At 42.4% G+C, this 22,838-nt stretch overlaps 1 protein-coding gene across 1 annotated transcript in view; it reads left to right on the top strand.

Moving 5' to 3' along the window:
• The first annotated feature begins 3,414 nt into the window (after nucleotides 1–3,414).
• Nucleotides 3,415–22,838, top strand: part of LOC120988721 (carbonic anhydrase 15-like) — a 30,751-nt gene continuing 11,327 nt past the window's right edge. Inside the window, exons 1-7 of the mRNA XM_040416374.1 lie at nucleotides 3,415–3,663; nucleotides 6,172–6,207; nucleotides 12,922–13,092; nucleotides 16,746–16,891; nucleotides 18,638–18,730; nucleotides 18,808–18,874; nucleotides 20,799–20,962. Coding sequence (XP_040272308.1) covers nucleotides 3,597–3,663; nucleotides 6,172–6,207; nucleotides 12,922–13,092; nucleotides 16,746–16,891; nucleotides 18,638–18,730; nucleotides 18,808–18,874; nucleotides 20,799–20,962 — 744 coding nt within the window. The 5' untranslated portion in view covers nucleotides 3,415–3,596. The remainder of the gene's footprint in view (nucleotides 3,664–6,171; nucleotides 6,208–12,921; nucleotides 13,093–16,745; nucleotides 16,892–18,637; nucleotides 18,731–18,807; nucleotides 18,875–20,798; nucleotides 20,963–22,838) is intronic.

The following is a 22,838-nucleotide window of genomic DNA, read 5'->3' as shown; positions in this document are numbered from 1 at the left end:
TGGGCAGGCTTTAGTTTTCCCGCTTTCAGGGGGGCATATTCGGCAATTTCGCACTCCTGAGAGGGCATTCTTGTCTTTTCCCGCTTCTGAGCATGAAGAAGAAGCGCCATTTTAACGAATATAGCGAATTAACTCTTGGAATGCTGGAGCGCACGTTTAGCGCTTTCTGGCATAGCAATAAAGTCACTTTTCAGGGTCTTTGCACAAGCGGCAGCATTTGCAGTACTGTGAGACATGCGATGGGATCCGTTTTAACACACAATTGGATCCGGTTCTGTTGGACAGGGGTAGGCACACAATTCAATCCGATCCTGTTCCCAGTGACGCCACTTTATGCAATGAGCAGGACACTAGGACAATGGGTCAGCTATGCAGTGGGTCAGGATATATATGTGTATAAGTTTATAGTTTATTCGTGACGCCAATTGCAGCTTGCGCAGGTACTGTAGACAGAGGGGGATAATGTCTCTGTATAGCAGATATGGTAGTGTCAACGGTGTCTCCTACCTTGGTACGGCTGGACTCCTGTATCCTGGCTCACTTGCAATAAAATTGAGTGTGGTTAGCAGGAGTAGTGGAGGAATAATTGAGATCCAAACAGGTAATAGGATCCAACTTGTCTTTACTTAATGGTTGGCAGCTTTGATCCATACAGTTACAGCAATAGTCTGGGGTCCCAGCAGGTATTGGCAATATGTGGCAGGAATTTATATCTATTCTGCTTCTTATACATATGCCTAGTAGATCTGGAAGGTATCTATCTTCTGCTCTGTCTGTAGTCTGCTTAGTTTGGGCCTGACTAGCTGAAGAGGTATTTGGTTTCTCTTTGTCTTTGGATCTGTACTCACAGGACTGCTCACAGGGTATGATGTCTTCTTCCTGGAGATCTATAGTTCTGTAGATGGCTGCTTTTCTTGTCAACCAGCTGAGGTAGATGACTCAGGCTGGGAAGAGTGATCTTGGGCCTCAGCCGAGGCTTGGATCCTAGGTTGGGATCCCTGTTTCTGGGAGCTCCTACCAACACAGCCTTCCCCAAGAGGGGGGCTGGTACACACTAACTAGAACTTTCCTTCCTCCCCATGAGGCAGGATGTGGGAACATTCCACTCCTCCTCAAAGAGGGGGGAGCTAGGTTGGAATGAACTATTCTAATCTAGCAATACTAAACTAGCTAAGATCCTGTTACATACTGCCCCCACCTGCTGGTGTACATTGAAATTACAGCAAATATATAATACAGACCTGGAAATACATATCATGGCAATGCACAGTTAGATTACACTAGATGGAAATACACATATACACCTGACATTATTGTAGCAGGGATACAGAAGTTTAGTGACATACTTCAGGATGTTACATGGGGACCCGATCATTATTATTTTCCCTTATAACATGGTTATAAGGGAAAATAATAGCATTCTTAATACAGAATGCATAGTACAATAGGGCTGGAGGGGTTAAAAAATTTTTTTTAAATAATTTAACTCACCTTAATCCACTTGTTCGCGCAGCCGGCATCTCTTCTGTCTTCTTTTGTGAGGAATAGGACCTTTGATGACGTCACTACGTTCATCACATGGTCCGTCACATGGTCCATCACCATGGTAAAAGATCATGTGATGGACCATGTGATGAGCGTAGTGACGTCATCAAAGGTCCTATTCCTCACAAAAGAAGACAGAAGAGATGCCGGCTGCGCGAACAAGTGGATTAAGGTGAGTTAAATTATTATTATTTTTTTAACCTCTCCAGCCCTATTGTACTATACATTCTGTATTCAGAATGCTATTATTTTCCCTTATAACCATGTTATAAGGGGAAATAATACAATCTACACTACAACTAACCCAAACCTGAACTTCTGTGAAGAAGTTCGGGCCTGGGTACCACAGTCGGTTTTTTATCACGCGCGTGCAAAACACATTGCACCCGCACGATAAAAACTGAACATCGGAATGCAATCGCAGTCAAAACTGACTGCAATTGCGTACCTACTCGCGCGGGTTTGCCGCAATGCACCGGGACGCATCCGGACCTTATCCGGACACCCTTGTGTGAAAGAGGCCTTAGGAGTGGCAGACTGTGTCTGGGGTAACCTTCAAAAGACCAGCAGTGGCACTGCGGAACAGGCAAAAATCAGAAGCCACTTTGAGTACAACCTGCCTCTCGGATAACTCATGGAGAAAATCATTTGTTCAGCCATAATTTTCCGCAATTATTTCCTAAAGTAGAACACTCTTAGATAGCACCACAATTGTAGTTAGAGGTTATGCACACAACAGTACACAGAGCTCCTATGTCTCCATGTTTCACCGTATGCTAAGTCAGGTACTGGTACTATATGCTAGAGGTATTTCTTCTACCTGAGAATTTCTTCATAATACACGTGATGGACCGTGCCACAATTTGTTTTTTGTTGGACTGGTTTGACAGAAATAAAACCCTGTGTGCCACTTTATGAAATCAGAAGCATATAGAAGTCCCCATGTACCCCTATAGCAGCCCAATTACAACTGTGTACAAAGCAGAACTGTAATATGGCCATGTGTATGAGCCCCCGCTGTAAAACAAATCAAGAAACAAAAATACATAAACGCATCATCAACAATGTAAATAGCATTATGATTATCATTATCATTCCAGATAGCTTTGGGGTAGCAGGCTCAATTAGGGTACTTGGCTGCTGAGTCCTCGAGCTTTTAATCTTAATGATCACGTGGCTATAAAGTAATGAATCATCTCCCAGTTTCACTGCCGAAACTCATGACTGTCAATGGCATCTTGGATCCACATATTTTAAAGGCATAGGCATTAATATATAATCAATGATCATCCAACACCACGAAACCCCGCTGATCAGCTCTTGCCTGCAGCCTTCAGCACTTTGAATGCAACAGGAAGCACAGCTCCATTCAAAGTGTAGTGGCCATGCCGGGTAGCTGCAGCTGCGTTGAAGTGAATGGAAGCTGAGCTGCAGTAACCCATCACAGCCACTACACTTTGAACGGAGCTGTTCCATTCAAAGTGCTAGAACCAATACCAAGTTCCAAGCTGATCGGTGGGTGTGCGGCATATTGGACGTTCACTGATCAGATATTAATGACCTACCCTGAGGATTGGCCATCGATATCGGGAACCTAGAAACACCCTTTAAGTGCAGTCACCTACCACACTTAATAAGCAATTAGTACTTTCAGTAAAGCTATTGCAAATTTTCTTAGAATCTCCTGTGAAAGAGAAATAATTTAATGATTAAATTGCCTAAACCTTCTATTGCTTTCTAATAGGTTCTAATGATGGCACAGACCAGTGCCTACAGACAGCTCGCTGGAGCTGGTCAGACTGGAACAAGCTGCCTTTCACTCATTGTTCAACAATGGACAGGTAGAGTTACTTCAGCATCCTAGGAGGAGCCAGGCTTAATGTCCTAGAAAGAGTTAACTGAAAACTCAGCCCTGATCTTTATAGATGTATATATATTGATGCATGAGTTGAATGGGAATGGACAGTCTCCCTGGTTGTGGGAGAAAGTGAGGGTCAGCTTCTGAACAACTCTGCTACCCTGCGGTGGAACTTCCAGAATATAAATTCAGCATGAACATCTTTCAGCTCGGCATGACTTTAATAACTTTCCCCTTCATTATACAGGTGTCTGGAGGAGGTAAGAATACATTCATGTAATTATTATCCTCCTGTGTGACTAAACCTTGGCATGGGCATTGCCATACTTTCCACTGCCATGCTAGGTCAGTATGCCTTATGATTGCTTTACTTTTTAGTTTATTTGGACATTGGAAATAATGGTATTGCAAATAATAATGTTGCACTAGATGCCCTGCAAATGGCTTGAAGTAAATTATGACACAAATGAATATCATAATTTATAATTAAATCATCACTAGTAGAGATTTCCTAAAATACACTTCTGGTCTGATTCAGTGCAAATTGAAGGTGTCCCAATTGGCCTGTAAAGTCATGAATGACACTCTGGGGTCTCCTAGGACTGCAAAATATACTATATGTCCATGGGTAAACGGATGGACATATAACGGATGGCCTGTTCAATAACACACTGCACTGTCTGATTTTTATTTTTTTTAATTAAAAATGGTCCAAAAATATCCCATTCAGGTAGCAGCTGCCTTCTTCTCTGTCTTCTGAACTGTACAACATTCAAGTAGTCCAATTTGATGCTGCAGGTTTCATTTCATTTTCATGCAGAATCCTTTTTGCAGCAAATCATTTCTGTACCAATTCCTCACAGTTTTCAGGATCGCTGCTTGCTGTCATGCAATAGGAACCTTCATTTCTTTTTTTTACCTATATAAGATAAAAAAAACTATTTTGGTCATGTGATGGATCAGGGGCACAGTTTGTACCGTTTACAGTACAGTTATCAGAACTGTTGCGAGCCATTCACCTCTGGGTCCATCACACAACCAGGACAAGTTTTCATCTGCTGTAAGTAAAAAAGGAATGACTGGCAGCAAGGAGCGATCTAGAAGGATATGAATAATTGATACAGTCTGAATTTGCTAAAGTCAGAATTCACCCTTAATTATTACTTTTGAGACTCTTAAGGGCCACATACATATTTGTTCGGCTGACAGACAAATGTGTATGGACGATGTTGGGAGAGAGGAGGATCGGGTGAAGTGAATATTTTTGCCTGATCTTTTTGTTCACCAAGGAGATGGGCCATGACCAAAAGTGTCTGAGAGAAGCTTTCTCTTCTGTCACCATTGAATACACATACATGTTCAGTCAAGCCAAATGTGTATGTGTATGGAGGAGTCAGCAGAGATAGCTGTTGGCCAACAGCTATTGATCATTTATGGACAGCCTTAGTGTGAGAAGATGAATGACAAGCATTCATGATTATTGATTGATTTATTACCGTATTGCTTTAGAGCAGGCATCCTCAAACTGCAGCCCTCCAGCTGTTGCAAAACTACAACTCCCAGCATGCCCGAACAGCCTACAGGGATCAGCCTACAGCAGGGCATTGTGGGAGTTGTAGTTTTACAACAGCTGGAGGGCCGCAGTTTAAGGATGCCTGCTTTAGAGGGTCTATGGCTAGATGATGGCACTTAAACTACATACAAGTACATTTCACTGGGGCAGCAACTAGCTTGGACCTCGTATGGGCTGTGAGTCGCTGCAGAGTCCTGCTCTCTCTGCAATCACAGCAATTTGCAAGTAAATAAGGCAGGAATGACAAATGGGGTACTAGACCCTCCTGTCCTGGAATAGGGCATTGGATAAGAAAGAAAAGACAAAAGCAATACATCTTCTAAAAAGATAATGTTTCATTACACATGGAATAAAGGAATATGATGTTAGTCTGTAATAGTTATTTTTATATTGATTGAAATATGGTGGCATGAGTAGTGCAATAAGGATTTTTTTTTTATCTTGCCGCTTGGCATATCTTTTAATGTCAAAATAACTAAAATTGACCTACTTTGCAGACACAGGTCCAGATTTACTAATGTGTCTGCAAGAATCTGTCCAAAAAGTGGTGCATGTTGGCGCATCTAGGGTTTCTACACTTTTTTCAGACATGCTCAACAATGGATGGGGCTTAGCAAAAAGGGATGGAGTTTTATGGAAAGGGGGCAAGCCCATTTAACACACAAAATTGCATAAAAATCCATCTCAAAGTAAGGCAACAAATAGTTGGTATAGAGAAAAGCATCTGTCCCTGCACCACATTTATCCTGGGATAAATCTGCGGCAGGTTTAGACAACTAAGCTTAGGTCATCTTTATGTTTAGTAAATCTGGGCCATAGTGTTGGTTAGAACTCTGTCTGTCCTTCCAACCCTGCCTGCAGTGTCCTAGTAATGGTTCATTCTTTCCATTTCCATTTTCCATTTCTTTTAAGCTTCAATGAACCCTTCTTATTGCCAACAAAGCTTGTTAGCAGCTCCTTACATGATTCTTGGTTGGATAAACAGGAAGAAAAATCAGGCCATTTGTGGCTAGCTGTAGGCATGAAAAGTCAAATACAAAGTGGTGTATTGACCTTTACCTGCAAAACGCATACACAATGTACATAAACCCCATGCACACGGGTAATGACATATTAAAACAAAATATTTGGAACATTTTAATATGTTCCTAATTGAATATTGAATATGTTTTTCATATATGTCTTTTTTATATAGGTCAATGGTGTTACACCTCTCAGAACCCTACGTGTGGTGAGTGTAGTACAAGTACTGTATTCTGGAAAATAATAATGGTATCTTTAGTCTTTACTGGTCATTTGAGAGATGACTAGCATCTTGAGGGGCATAGCTACAGTGGATATAAAAAGTCTACACACCCCTGTTAAAATGTCAGATTTCTGTGATGTAAAAAAATTAGACAAAGAGAAATCATTTCAGAACTTTTTCCACCTTTAATGTAACCTATAACCTGTACCACTCAATTGAAAAACAAAGTGAAATCTGGTAGCTGGAGGAAAGAAAACAAAAAAAAACTAAAATAATGTGGTTGCATAAGTGTGCACATCCTCTTAATACTGGGGATGTAGCTGTGTTCAGAATAAGGCAATCACATTCAAAATGATGTTAAATAGGAGTCAGCGTACACCTGCCATCATTTAAAGCGCCTCTGATTAACCCCAAATAAAGTTCAGCTGCTCTAGTTGGTCTTTCCCGAAGTTTTCTTAGTCACATCCCACAGCAAAAGCCATGGTCCACAGAGAGCTTCCAAAGCATCAGAGGGATCTCATTGTTTAAAGGTATCAGTTAGGAGAAGGGTACAAAAGAATTTCCAAGGCATTAGATATACCATAAAACACAGTGAAGACAGTCATCAAGTGGAGAAAATATGGCACAACAGTGACATTACCAAGAACTGGACGTCCCTCCGAGAGGCCTACAGCAACATTAAAGGAGCTGCAGGAATATCTGGCAAGTACTGCCTGTGTGGTACATATGACAACAATCTCCCATATTCTTCATATGTCTGGGCTATGGGGTAGAGTGGCAAGACGAAAGCCTTTTCTTACGAAGAAAAACATCCAAGCCAGGCTGCATTTTGCAAAAACACATCTGAAGTCTCCCAAAAGCATGTGGGAAAAGGTGTTATGGTCTGATGAAACCAAGGTTGAACTTTTTGGCCATAATTCCAAAAGATATGTTTGGCGCAAAAAAAAACCACTGCACATCACCAAAAGAACACCATACCCACAGTGAAGCATGGTGGTGGCAGCATCATGCTTTGGGGGTGTTTTTCTTCAGCTGGAACTGGGGCCTTAGTTAAGCTAGAGGGAATTATGAATAGTTAATATTGGCCCAAATATGGCACAAAACCTTCAGGCTTCTGTGCACATTCTGTGAACATGAAGAGGAACTTCATCTTTCAGCATGACAACGACCCAAAGCATACATCCAAATCAACAAAGGAATGGCTTCACCAGAAGAAGATTAAAGTTTTGGAATGGCCCAGCCAGATCCCAGACCTAAATCCGATTGGAAATCTGTGGGGTGATCTAAAGAGGGCTGTGCACAGGAGATGCCCTCCCAATCTGACAGATTTGGAGTGTTTTTGCAAAGAAGAGGGGCAAATCTTGCCAAGTCAAAATTTGCCATGCTGATAGACTCATACCCCAAAAGACTGAGTGCTGTAATAAAATCAAAAGGTGCTTCAACAAAGTATTAGTTTAAAGGGGTTATCCGAGTTAACTTAACCTTATCTTTATGGCTTTATTTCTCCTATACCTTAGTTTTCCTAAATCACTTACTGTACCTATCTTGTGCCGTTTCTCTGCTACACTAAACAGTCATGTGACCGCCCACGTCATCAGCTGTGACGTTCCGTTGACATGGAGCTCTCTGCTTGTCGGAGTGACTAAGCCATGTCAACGGAACGTCATCAGCCTTGGCCACGCCCCCACCTCTCTGCATTACAGTCTGTGCGGCTGTGAGTTGATCGCGCATCCGTGATCCTCAGGCTACTTTCACACTAGCGTTCGGAGCGGGTCCGTCTGATGTTTCATCAGACGGATCCGCTCCTATAATGCAAACGCTTGCATCCGTTCAGAACGGATCCGTTTGCATAACAGTTTATTTCAGATCTGATTTTTCACTTCGGAAAACTCAGATCCGACAGTATATTCTAAACACAGAAGCGTTCCCATGGTGATGGGGACGCTTCAAGTTAGAATATACTGAGAACTGTGTACATGACTGCCCCCTGCTGCCTGGCAGGTGCTGCCAGGCAGCACGGGGCAGACCCCCCCCCTCCTGTATTTAACTTATTGGTGGCCAGTGCGGCCCCCCCTCCCTCCCCAGTATTAATTGTAACCAGTGCGGCCCCCCTCCCTCTATATTCATCGGTGGCCAGTGCGGATATTAAATATGAGCAGTGCGGTCTCCCCCTCCCTCCCTCCCCAGTATTAAATATGAGCAGTGCGGTCTCCCCCTCCCTCCCTCCCCAGTATTAAATATGAGCAGTGCGGTCTCCCCCTCCCTCCCTCCCCAGTATTAAATATGAGCAGTGCGGCCTCCCCCTCCCTCTATTCATTGGTGGCCAGTGCGGATTCAAAGTATTGTGATCAGTGCGGCCTCTCCTCTCCCCCCCCCCCCCATATCATTGGTGGCAGCGGAGAGTACCGATCGGAGTCCCAGTTTAAATCGCTGGGGCTCCGATCGGTTACCATGGCAGCCAAGACGCTATTGCAGTCTTGGCTGCCATGGTTACTTAGCAACAAATAGCAGCATTATACTTACCTGAAGAGCTGCGATCTATGTGACCGGCCGGGAGCTCCTCCTACTGGTAAGTGACAGGTCTATAGGCAATGCGCCGCACAGACCTGTCACTTTACCAGTAGGAGGAGCTCCCGGCCGGACACAGACATCGCAGCTCTTCAGGTAAGTATAATGATTCTATTTGTTGCTAAGTAACCATGGCAGCCAAGACTGCAATAGCGTCTTGGCTGCCATGGTAACCGATCGGAGCCCCAGCGATTTAAACTGGGACTCCGATCGGTACTCTCCGCTGCCACCAATGATGGGGGGGGGGGAGAGAGGAGAGGCCGCACTGATCACAATACTTTGAATCCGCACTGGCCACCAATGAATAGAGGGAGGGGGAGGCCGCACTGCTCATATTTAATACTAGGGAGGGAGGGAGGGGGAGACCGCACTGCTCATATTTAATACTGGGGAGGGAGGGAGGGGGAGACCGCACTGCTCATATTTAATATCCGCACTGGCCACCGATGAATATAGAGGGAGGGGGGCCGCACTGGTTACAATTAATACTGGGGAGGGAGGGGGGGCCGCACTGGCCATCAATAAGTTAAAATACAGGAGGGGGGGGGGTCTGCCCCCTGCTGCCTGGCAGCATCTGCCAGGCAGCAGGGGGCAGTCATGTACACAGTTCTCAGTATATTCTAACTTGAAGCGTCCCCATCACCATGGGAACGCTTCTGTGTTTAGAATATACTGTCGGATCTGAGTTTTCCGAAGTGAAAAATCAGATCTGAAATAAACTGTTATGCAAACGGATCCGTTCTGAACGGATGCAAGCGTTTGCATTATAGGAGCGGATCCGTCTGATGAAACATCAGACGGACCCGCTCCGAACGCTAGTGTGAAAGTAGCTTAACTGCGGCTAATAGCTCAACCCCTCCCACAAATATAACAGATCAACCCCTCCCACAAATATTCATGAGGGAGAGATGAGTCATTGTTGTTACTGCTGCATGTAAACACAGCAATAACAGAACCTGGAAAAGGTGTAAGGATCGTTCTTTTTTCAAAAAATCAAGCTTGACTAATGTATATGTATATCCTGATTAATTTTGTTAGGTTTTATTTTTTTTCCCATAACTCGGATAACCCCTTTAAGGGTGTGCTCACTTATGCAACCATATTATTTTATTTTTATATTTTTTCTTTCCTCTACCTAAAAGATTTCAGTTTGTTTTTCAATTGAGTTGTACAGTTTATAGGTCACATTAAAGGTGGAAAAGGTTCTGAAATGATTTATCTTTGTCTCATTTTTTTACATCACAGAAACCTGACATTTTAACAGGGGTGTGTAGACTTTTTATATCCACTGTATACAGTTGCAAGAAAAAGTATGTGAACCCTTTTGAATGATATGGATTTCTGCACAAATTGATCATAAAATGTGATCTGATCTTCATCTGTCACAACAATAGACAATCACAGTCTGCTTAAACTAATAACACACAAAGAATTAAATGTTACCATGTTTTTATTGAACACACCATGTAAACATTCACAGTGCAGGTGGAAAAAGTATGTGAACCCTTGGATTTATTAACTTTTTAAACCTCCTTTGGCAGCAATAACTTCAACCAAACGTTTCCTGTAGTTGCAGATCAGACGTACACAATGGTCAGGAGTAATTCTTGACCATTCCTCTTTACAGAACGGTTTCAGTTCAGCAATATTCTTGGGATGTCTGGTGTGAATTGCTTTGTTGAGGTCATGCCACAGCATCTCAATCGGGTTGAGGTCAGGACTCTGACTGGGCCAATCCAGAAGGTATATTTTCTTCTGTTTAAGCCATTCTGTTGTTGATTTACTTCTATGCTTTGGGTCGTTGTCCTGTTGCAACACCCATCTTCTGTTTAGCTTCAGCTGGTGGACAGATGGCCTTAAGTTCTCCTGCAAAATGTCTTGATAAACTTGGGAATTCATTTTACCTTCGATGATAGCAATCCGTCCAGGCACTGACGCAGCAAAGCAGCCCCAAACCATGATGCCCCCACCACCATACTTCACAGTTGGGATGGGGTTTTGATGTTGGTGTGCTGTGCCTCTTTTTCTCCACGCATAGTCTTGTGTGTTTCTTTCAAACAACTCAACTTTGGTTTCATCTGTCCACAGAATATTTTGCCAGTACTGCTGTGGAACATGTGCTCTTGTGCAATCTGTAAACGTGCAGCAATGTTTTTTTGGACAGCAGTGACTTCCTCTGTGGTATCCTCCCATGAAATCCATTCTTGTTTAGTGTTTTACGTATCGTAGATTCGCTAACAGGTCAGTGTGTCTGTGGCTGGTAAGTGTTATTGGTTTCGCTTACCTGCCATCTCATGCTGTGTTCCCCCTCCTTGCAGCCTGGCCTCAGATGGAGACTGCTGTTCCTCCATTACTGGGATGAACAGGTCGTCTTTTCCCTGCTCCTTGGTGAGGGATTACCAGGGCGACTTAGGGTCTCTAGGAATCCTGAGAATGAGTCGTCCTACCATCGGGTCCGCTCATACGGTGAGGAGTCAGGGAGAGCATTAGGGACGCGGTAGGAGGTGACCTGCTCTCTTATTACTCCTTTTGGCCAGGCTGATCCCCTTTTACCCTTTTGACACCGCACGGTGGGGGGTTTCCCTCACTCCCCGCCGTGACAATCACATTTTATGACCAATTTGTGGAGAAATCCATATCATTCCAAAGGGTTCACATACTTTTTCTTGCAACTGTATAAGAGTTGCACTGGCTGCAGAAACAAAGGTCCTTTTGTCATATAAGAGGACAACAGTATTTTCAGTGGCACATGAAGGGGACTGTGAGCTTCACATTATGCCTCTAAGTTCATCACTGATTATGGTGACATTAAAGTGTGAATAGATGCCTATAGGAGGCGGAGGTCAATGCATCCAGACCCTCTGTATGACAGCATGTCTATAAGAGGCTGAGGTCAATGATTCGGGACTCTTTGTGCGTATAGATAACTATAGAAGGTTGAGTTCAATAAGTTCAGACCAGACCTATAGGTGGATGAGGTCAATGAATCCACACCCTTAGTAAACCTGCCCCTATGTTAGTGATATGCATTACTTTTCCCCTTAGAGCTGGTGTTATGTGACCAAAGAGGTTGACATATAATTTCTGAATGGACTAAATCCTTACTCTAAGGCCCCTTTCACACGGTCGAGTTTTCAGTGGGGGTGCAATGCGTGAGTTGAATGCGTGAGTTGAATCTGGACCCATTCATTTCTATGGGGCTGTGCACATGAGCGGTGATTTTCACGCATCACTTGTGCGTTGCGTGAAAATCGCAGCAAACTCTATTTTGTGCATTTTTCACGGCCCCATAGAAGTGAATAGGGCTGCGTGAAAATCGCAAGCATCCGCAAGCAAGTGCGGATGCGGTGCGATTTTCACGCACGGTTGCTAGAAGACGATCGGGATGGGGACCTGATCTTTATTATTTTCCCTTATAACATGGTTATAAGGGAAAATAATAGCATTCTGAATACAGAATGCATAGTACAATAGGGCTGGAGGGGTTAAAAAATAAATAAAAATAATTAAACTCACCTTTATCCACTTGTTCGCGCAGCCGGCATCTCTTCTGTCTTCTTTGAGGAATAGGACCTTTGATGACGTCACTACGCTCATCACATGGTCCATCACATGATCCATCACCATGGTGATGGATCATGTGACGGGCCATGTGATGAGCGTAGTGACGTCATCAAAGGTCCTATTCCTCAAAGAAGAAGACAGAAGAGATGCCGGCTGCGCAAACAAGTGGATTAAGGTAAGTTAAATTATTTTTGTATTTTTTTTTAACCCCTCCAGCCCTATTGTACTATGCATTCTGTATTCAGAATGCTATTATTTTCCCTTATAACCATGTTATAAGGGGAAATAATACAATCTACACAACCTTGAACCCAAACCTGAACTTCTGTGAAGAAGTTCGGGTCTGGGTACCACATTCAGTTTTTTATCACGCGCGTGCAAAACGCATTGCACCCGCGCGATAAAAACTGAACAACGGAACGCAATCGCAGTCAAAACTGACTGCAATTGCGTACCTACCCGCGCGGGTTTGCCGCAACGCATACGGACCTTATCCGGACACGCTCGTGTTAAAGAGGCCTAAGTCTTGCAGCTCCACATGTCAGTATTTCCTGTGTTTCTGGCCAGGTCCTGATCACTGGAAGGATATTAATCATAATTGTGGAGGTGACCATCAATCTCCTATCAACATTGAAAAGGCGAAAGTAAGCAGAGACAGCCATCTAGATAATATCACTTTCCAGGGATTTGATTATGCTCCACCTGGTCAGTGGAAGCTAATGAATGATGGACATTCAGGTTGGTCATCTTCTATCTTCTTCATAGTTTATTAATAACCCTTATTAACAAGTGTGTGTATTACATGTCTCCTAACTGTCCCAGGTACAGCAGGACAGTCCATAATTTCGGCCAATGTACTGATTTAAAGGGAACCTGTCACCGGGATTTTGTGTATAGAGCTGAGGACATGGGTTGTTAGATGGTCACTAGCACATCCGCAATACCCATTCCCCATAGCTCTGTGTGCTTTTACTGTGTAAAAAACCCGATTTGATACATATGCAAATTAACCTGAGATGAGTCCTGTACGTGAGATGAGTCAGGGACAGGACTCATCTCAGGTTAATTTGCATATGTATCAAAATGGTTTTTTTACGCAATAAAAGCACACAGAGCTATGGGGACTGGATATTGCGGATGTGCTAGCGGCCATCTAGCAACCCATGTCCTCAGCTCTATACACAAAATCCCGGTGACAGGTTCCCTTTAAACTGTAGTCGGCATGTCCCAATTTCAACTGTATCTGCCTCCACAGCAGGGATCATCAGCTTTTTACTCCACTATTCACCAGCCTGTGCTCTCCCCCACAGGCCAGCACTATGCAGTGACATTACCACTATTGTGAGGGAGCATTAAGGGGCAACACTATTGTAAGAGGGCATTAAGTTGGCAATACTACTGTGAGGGTGCACTAAGGGGGAAAAACTATTGTGAGGGGGGACAAAAAGGGGGCAGACACTAAGGGGGCAACACTACTGTGATGGGCATTAAGGGGAAATAATATAGTGAAAGCAATAGGGGGCAATAGTATTGTTAAAGAGGTACAAAGGGGGCATAACTACTGTATTGAGGCACTAAGGAGCATTCTTACTTTCTAATTGCAACACTGAAGAGAATGGGATTTGGAGATATATTTGTCTCTTGGATCAAACTGTTATACACCAAAATTTCTGCAAGGGTGATTTTGAACAGAGAATACTCAGACAATAATGCTGTTGGCAGGGGGGTTAGACAGGGATGTCCCCTCTCCCCCTGCTATTTGCTATAGTCATGGAACCCTTAGCGGATATGATTAGACAAGATAAAGAAATCGTGGGGTTTAGGTTTGGATCCCACGAAGAAAAGATTGCACTATACGCAGATGATATTATGTTGTTTGTGGGCTCCCATGGATCACTAGTTAGGATTTTTTTTAGATATTTGATGATTATAGTAAATATGCTGGACTAAATATTAATTGGTCTAAATCGGCCTGTATCCCGATTGATCCCTTGAATAACTTAACACCAGGGCTATTGGAGATCAAGAGACCAGAGGAACCAGTAAAATATTTAGGAATCTGGATAACCCCCAACTCTAAGGATTATGTTCACCTAAATGTGCTTCCCAAAATTCAGGAAATTAGGAAGAAAATAGAGGTATGGAAAAAACTACATGTTTTAATGGCAGGATGTATTTCCCTAGTGAAAATGTGCATTTTACCTTCCCTGAATTACATTTTGTGGAATGCGTCTGTATTAATTCCAAAAAAATGTTTCAAAAAAATAGCGTCGCTTTTGGCGGATCTGATATGACGAGGTAAAAAAACACGGATAAGAGCCCAAATATTACACGCTCGTGAGAGAGAGGGTGGGCTGTCGGTCCCAAATTTGGAACTTTATTTTTTCTCTGGCCATATCAGAAATATGCTAATATGGAGTAATACACAAAGATACAAGACCATGATAGCAGGTATCAATAAAAACTTGGACAAATCGCAACAGCATATCACAAAAATACCGATATTTGGACTGTGGGCAAAAATCTGGAAAGAGGTAAGAGAATTGTGGTCTGAGACCAGATTACATACTGATACCCTATTGTGGGATAACACTCAACTTACAGAATTAAAGCCGATTGAACAGGGAATCTGGTGGAAATATGGAGTTTTTAGATTGGGTCAAATATGGAAGGAGGGAGATATTATTACATATCTGGATCTTAAAAACGAGTGTGGAATAGGAGATAGGGATATGAGCTTCTTCTATTTAGAATTGAAACAAGCTTTAAGGTGGTCGTTGGGAAGGGGAACACAAATTACCGTCCTCCCACGCCCTCTAGCTAATATTTCTAAATTAATTGTGGGGAAGAAGCTGGTGTCTAGGATATATGAATCATTGTTACATCAAAAGACAGAAAAAAGAGCAATTAATTATCTAATGCACAAATGGCGGGATGTTTTTAAGTCTCAACGGGAAGAGTTTTGGGAGAGGGTGATACAAGCAAAAAATGGGGTCTCAAATAATTTCTCTCACAGGATCACTCAATTTAATATACAATACCGATTATATTATTCCCCTAAGAGCCTCATGAAATATTATAAACACAAAGAATTTAGTTGTAAAAAATGCGGCCAGATAGGGGCGGATGATGTACACTTATTGTGGACATGTAAAAAGATCCAATATTTCTGGCGGAAGGTAAACGAAAAAATAAATGTATATCATGGGTTTAGTATCCCTAGGGAGTTTGAAATATGTATCCTGGGAGTAGTGGATAAGATAGATAATTCCAAACATCGTTCCATAGCCTCTAAACTTCTATTCCATGCTAGGAGGTGCATTGTTTGGCACTGGGGAGACGATGTGGTACCTGCGGTTAGGGAATGGGAGAACCAGACTAGGGTTTCGCTTGTCAGAGAAGAATTCCACTTGGTGTCTATCAAAAAGAAATATAAATTTGCAGAATTATGGCAGAAATGGTTAAAAAAGTAGATGAGGGGATACCCGGTATTGGTGAGGGGATTTGGCGGTGGTGGGGGGGCATGGAGGACGGGGGCGGGGAAGAGATGTAAAAGGAAAGAAAAGAGGAAAGAATTTTTTATTTTTTTTCACTGGGGGGAAAGAGCATCTTGGGAAGTTGGATGGGTAATAAGCAAGCTATAGATATAGGTTTGTATGCATGCTGTTTAATAATATATGTTGTTTTTATAATGTAATACAACTTGTGATTGTTGAAGATGTATGGAATTTGGAATAATAATAAAGATTAAATAAAAAAATAAAAAAAGGAGCATTCTTACTATGAGGGGACACTAAGGGATCACAACAACTGTGCTGGGGCACAAAAGGGGCATTCCTACTGTTTGGGAGCACTAAGAAGACACAGTGGCATTCTTAATGTGAGGTGGCACAACAACTATGAGGGAGGTACTAAGGGGGTATCATTATTCTAAAGAGACAGAAAGGAGGCATAATTACTGTATTGGGTCTGTATGGAGAGAAATTAGTCAAGGTTAGAGATGCAACTTAAGTAAAGAAAATGCGCATGCCACAAACTTTTCCCCTCTTTGGTTTCTTTGAAAGCTGGGAGATATGGAACCATTCTTCTCTCCTGGTTTACTTTTCATCTTAGGCCTCATGCACACGACCGTTCCATTTTTTGCGGTCCGCAAACCACGGATCCGCAAAAAACGGAAGCCGCCTGTGTGCCTTCCGCAATTTGCGGAACGGAACAGGCGGCCCATTGTAGAAATGCCTATTCTTGTCTGCAAAACGGACAAGAATAGGACATGTTTTTTGGTTTTTTTTGCGGGGCCACGGAACGGAGCAACGGATGCGGACAGCACACGGCCGTGTGCTTGAGGCTTTACACGTATACAAAGCCTTTTTATGATCTATTACTCTTTACAGTATTGCTGAGCCTCTCAGGAGACATTTCCATTAGTGGAGCAGGACTACCCAATAAATACAAAGCATTACAATTCCACTTCCATTGGGGAAGTCCTAACAAGGATGGATCAGAGCATACAGTAGATGGAAAGCAGTTCCCTCTTGAGGTATGTTTTTTATATTTTGTCTTATTACAAAATACATTAACCCATTTCAGGACCCTGCCATATTTCACCTTAAGGACTAGGCCGTTTTTTGGAAATTTGACATGTGTCATTTTATGTGGTAATATCTTTGAAACGCTTTTACTTATCCAAGCCATTCTGAGATTGTTTTCTCGCGACACAGTGTACTTCATTAAAGTGGTAAATTTCAGTCAATATCTTTCTTTTTTTTTTTTTTTTTTTAATCCTAAAGTTACCAAAAAATTTCCAAATTTAAATTTCTCTGCTTTTAAAACAGATAGTGATACCTCATATAATAGTTATTATTTTACATTTCCCATAAGTCTACTTTTTGTTTTGATCATTTTGTGAATGCAATTTTATTTTTTGGGGATGTTAGAAGGCTTAGAAGCAAATCTTGAAATATTTCAGAAAATTTCCAAAACCCACTTTTTTAAGGACTAGTTCAGTTATGAAGTCATTGTGGGGCTTACATAATATAAACCACCCATAAATGGCCCTATTTTAGAAACTACACCCCTCAAGGTATTCAAAACTTATTTTACAAACTTTGTTAACCCTTTAGGTGTTCCACAAGAATTAAAGAAAAATGTAGATGAAATTTCAGAATTTCACTTTTTTGGCAGATTTTCCATTTAAATCAATTTTTTTCCGGTAACAAAGCAAGGGTTAACAGCCAAACAAAACTCAATATTTATTACCCTGATTCTGTAGTTTACAGAAACACCCCATTTGTGATCCTAAACCTCTGTATGGGCACACAGCAGGGCACAGAAGAAAAGAAGCTCCATATTCTTTTTGGAGGACAGATTTTACTGGGATAATTAAGTTCACATTTGAAGACCCCCAGATGCACCCCTAGAGTAGAAACTCCAAAAAAAGTGAGCCCATTTTGGAAACTACGGGATAAGGTGGCAGTTTTGTTGGTACTATTTTAGGATACATATTATTTTTGGTTGCTCTATATTACACTTTTTGTGAGGCAAGGTAACAAAAAATAGCTGTTTTGGCACCGTTTTTATGTTGTTGTTTTTTTTTACAATGTTCATCTGACAGGTTAGATCATGTACTATTTTTATAGAGCAGGTTGTTACAAACGCGACAATACCAAATATGACAAAAAAAAATTTGTGTCTCCATATTTTGAAAGCCATAGTTTATTTTTATTTTTTGGGCTACTGTCTTATGTAGGGGCTCATTTTTTGGGGGATGAGATGACAGTTTGATTGGTACTATTTTAGGGTGCATATGACTTTTTGATCACTTGGCATTACACTTTTTTTTTTTCTTTTTTTTTTTTTACGGTGTTGGGGCTTATGTCATGTGATATTAATATGCCGGCACCGGTGTTTTCATCAATGCCGGCATATGCAGCAGGGGCCCGGCTGTCAGTGACTGCTGGGTCTGTGCCACTGATCGGGCGGGCGCAGCTCCTGCACCCGCCCGATCAGCCCGCTGTACATGTACGGCGCTGGTCCGTAAGTCACGTCCACCAGCACCGTACATATATGGCGCCAGTCCTCTACTAATTAAGTTGTGAAATATTTGGAAGATCTACTGTAAAATCCTTTTTTCATATCTCTTTTGAGATCAGTATTTAGTGTTATACTGTATTTTCATCATTGCATTTGGATCATGAAAAGTTAGGGGTAATAACACCTTGGTGTCTTGACACAGAATGTGCAGTATATTAAGTGGTCTGTTGTGAATCTTGTTCTCTCCCTTCAGTTGCATATTGTTCATATGAATACTAAATTCAATAGTATCACAGAAGCCAAGAAGGATCCCCAGGGCCTGGCAGTGTTGGGCATTCTAATCACGGTATGAGCTATACAAAATGTCACTACATGAGGATTCTTGTTTTTCTGGCCTCCTGTAATATGTTTTTTTTAATCTAGGTAGGAGAAGCAGAGAACCCCAGTTACAACACTTTGGTGGCCGCCATGAAAAATGTGTCGCTAGAAGGTCAGTATGGGCAATCAGTAGTTCATAGATATAAGAAGCTTTTCTAGATATGTATTTCAGTAATATGGTGAAATGCCGAAATTTGGGGACGCTAAAATGTGTTGTGTGCACCGTTCCAGTAATAAGCTCATCTTCACTTTAAGTAAGGAAAAAAAGTTTGCCTACCTTATCAAATTAGATAAATGCACGGTGCACGTACGCCATGGCTGCAATATGAAAGCAAACGCAAAATGCAACAGCACTCTGCAAACATTGAATATATGGATTATAAATTGTACTAGTGATATATTCACTTTATAAATAAACATGATTTACTTAACAAATATTCTGGTCAATATACACAAGCCCATCTGCACTGACAAAACAACCTCCTATAGATGGGACCTTACTCCAAAACAACTTATCTTTCCTTGGGCATACCCTCCACATAAATACAGGGAAAGTTGGATCTAGCCATATTCTCCTCTAATTAAAAAAAGGCCTTGGACAGATGGGTAACTAGTGTGCACGACAAAAATGGAGGCCCCTACACCCTTTATGTACAATGCAATGAGAGGTCTAATTCAAATGAAAGGCAAGTTATTTTAGAGTAGAGTCCCATCTATAAGAGGTTGACTTGCCAAGGCAGATGCAGCGGTGCACCTAGCCTTTCTGCTGCCTGAGGCGAAAACTGAAATGGCGCCCCTGCCTCCCCAATGCCAATTTCGTAACCTAATCCCTTCCCTTCAGCCCAAGGCCCTTCGGCTGCCCCTCTCTTGCCCCTACCTGGCGCTGCCTGAGGTGATCGCCTCACCTGGCCTCATTGGTGGTGCACCCCTGGGAAGATGGGCTCATGTATTTTAATAAAAATGTTTGCTAGCTAACTAACTCATATTCAGTTATATAGTGATTATAGCATTAGTACAATTTATAATCCATACTTTCAATGTATTTCAGAGTAGTAATGCATCTGGTTAGGGCTTTAAATAAGGCATAAAAAAAAAAGGTCAAATTTTCATTAGGAAACATCTGAAAAGGGTGGACATTATAAGCTGCTGTTTATTAATCATCTGCTTTCAGCTCATCAGGCTCGATGATAGCGTTGCCAATTATACTATCTGGCTGAGATTAGCAGATATATGGCTCTTTTCACAGAGTATACAGCCCCCTTAACTCTGCTTGTGTGTATGGAGAGATCTCAGGACCCAACTCAAAATTCAACAGGCTTAACTTAAATAGATTGGGCTAAGCTTCAATACCAGACATTGTTCATGGACAAGTATAGCGCTGTGTCTATAACAAAAATAATTGACACATAAAGTGTTAAACATGGAATTTTCTAGTAATTTCTCTTGCATCTTGTCTTTAGTCTTCTTTTGGACTCACTTAAAGGGGTATTCTCATTTTTTTAAAGACTCAGGGCAAACAAATGGTTTAAAAAAAAAAACAAGTGTTTAATCACCTCGCTGATCCCCCACGACTACTGCTCTGACAGTGTCTGGGTCCCCACTGTACTCCACTTCCTGCAGTCACCCCAACACAGCAGGAAATGGCTGAGAATGCCGCTCAGCCAATCAGTGGCTGAGGTAGGTCATCGCTGTGGACAACGACTGGCTGATCAGCATCCTCAGCCAATTCCTGCGGTGTCAGGATGACAGCAGGTGGAGCGCAGCGGGGACCTGGGCACCTTCAGAACAGCAGCTGTGGGAGATCTTCTAAATGAGTAAACGTATTTTATCATCCATTTGATGTCTATAGGATACCCCGTTAATAAAGCAGCGCATGAATACATCTTAGTGTCTGTATCGTCACAAGGCTATAATGCACACATTATTAATTCCCTGTGAATAGAAGTTACATTTTTTTTTCCATTAATCTTGTTTTATAACATGTCGCACCATTTTCTAGATATTGCTAACTTTTCTCAATGAAAATGTATTTCCAGGAGACTTCACTGAGATTCCAACATTTCCCTTGCAAAACCTCCTTCCACCCCACAATGGGTTGTCCCAATACTATCGATACCAAGGTTCCCTTACAACTCCTGACTGTTCAGAGGCTGTGATTTGGACAGTGTTTGAGCATCCAATTGCCATTAGTCGAACACAGGTAAAAAAAAATTGTAAAAATACTGTAGGTAAAAATTGTAATCAATAGTGTGTATTACCTTATTATTTCTGATAGAACACCTTTAAAGGGGTATTCCAATTAGATCAAGTTATCCCCTATTACTGGATCGCTGTACTCTATAGGGGATACTATATAGGGCATAACTGTTAGATCGGTGTGGGTCCGTCCATTGTGACTGCCACCAATCAAGAAAATACGGGACCTGTGTCCCTAGCCAAAAACAAACATTGGATATTTACCAGGAGTATTGGACCATAGAAACTAAAGTATTTACCTCCCTTATTAAAAAATATCTTTTGAATACATAAAAAATCTTAGAAAACCCCTATCGATAGTCAAAATATAAATAATAATAATCAATGTTAAATACACCATATATAGAGTCAAAATCCCGGGCAGGTTATCAAGAGGTGTGTCCTTCTTAATCAAGGTTTGATGACACGCAACATACCCCAGTTGTCTGTCTTAGTCCAGGTTTATGGGAACAACATACATATCCCTACTATTTTTTATTGTATTCAATAAAAGGTATTTTTAATAAGGGAGTTAAAATACTTTAGTTTCTATCTGTGTCCCTAGTTTGAATGGAATGCTTGTCAGCGTGCACACTGTTAGATATAGCCGAATACAGTGCTCGACTATTTCCAGCAATCTCATAGACTTTGAATTGAGCAGGTGTGCTCAACCAGCACTCTGTTTAAAGAGGAGATACGCATACCGCTGCCAATTGTGCTGTGAGGAGTGCTGTCCTTGAGCTCCCGATCGGCCCCGGCATTATCCCGCTTTACAGGACAGACAGACTCACCTCACCTCCATGAGGGGATGCAGAAGGAGAACCTCGTCTACCCCGGCGCCCTCCCAGAGATCCTCCGGTGCCATTTCCCGCTTTTTTGGCCAACGTAGCCAGCCTGTGGACCACGGCGAGGAGGACGAATCAGCCAAGGTGGCGGCGACAGGCAGCGGAATACCCGCGCGCTCACTCCCAGCGCCTCCATCCCGCTTGCAGCCAGCGATCCAAGAGCTAATTACCCCTCAGGTACCTGGGTCCCCCGAGAACGCTCGCACCCCCGAATCCCACGTTATAGAGGGCAGTCAGCGCTCAGGTGCTCCAACATCACCGGCCTTGTCTGTGGCCTCAGGCCTCACCACTATTTCGCGGCTCAGCTGGCCATCAATTCGGACCTGGGAGCATCTCCGAGCCCTCCCCACAAAAAGCGAGATAGACTCTCTATTCCACAAGCTGGAAGCATCCCATAAGCAGGACATAGAGGCCCTTCATCAAGACCTCAAACGTGTGGGTCAGAGGGTTGATGACATCGAGTCCTCCCAAGAAAACATCTATTCAGCTCTTGAATCTCATCAGTAGGTCCTCGCTGAACATACTGATCAAATACAAGATATACTGGCCCATCTGGACGATCTAGAAAACCGTAACAGGAGGAACAACCTCCGTATAAGGGGCCTCACGGAATCAGTTCAAGTGCAAGATCTGTAATCATGGGCTACCACTTTCTTTGGTAAATTGTTGTCCAGGCCTGCGGACCAACCTATAGAAATTGACCGCATTCATAGAGCGATAGGCCCTAAATCCGCTGACCCCTCACGTCGGCGAGACATTATTTGTAGGATTCATTTCTTTAAAGACAAAGAGGCGATCCTGAAAGCCTATAGGAATGCAGACCCTGCTTCATCTGCAAACAAGGAGATCCTGATTTTACCAGACTTAGCGCGGCGCACGTTGATGCTCCGTAAAGCCATGAGACCACTCTTGGAGGTGCTCAAATATAACAAAATCACTTACAGATGGGGCTATCCTTTCCAGCTATTCGCCTCCGGGAATGGAAAATCCGCAGTC

Source organism: Bufo bufo, chromosome 2, assembly GCF_905171765.1.
Source record: "Bufo bufo chromosome 2, aBufBuf1.1, whole genome shotgun sequence".
Taxonomy (NCBI): domain Eukaryota; kingdom Metazoa; phylum Chordata; class Amphibia; order Anura; family Bufonidae; genus Bufo; species Bufo bufo.
The sequence above is the reverse complement of the archived record's forward strand: the minus strand, read 5'-3'. Positions and strand labels throughout refer to the sequence as shown.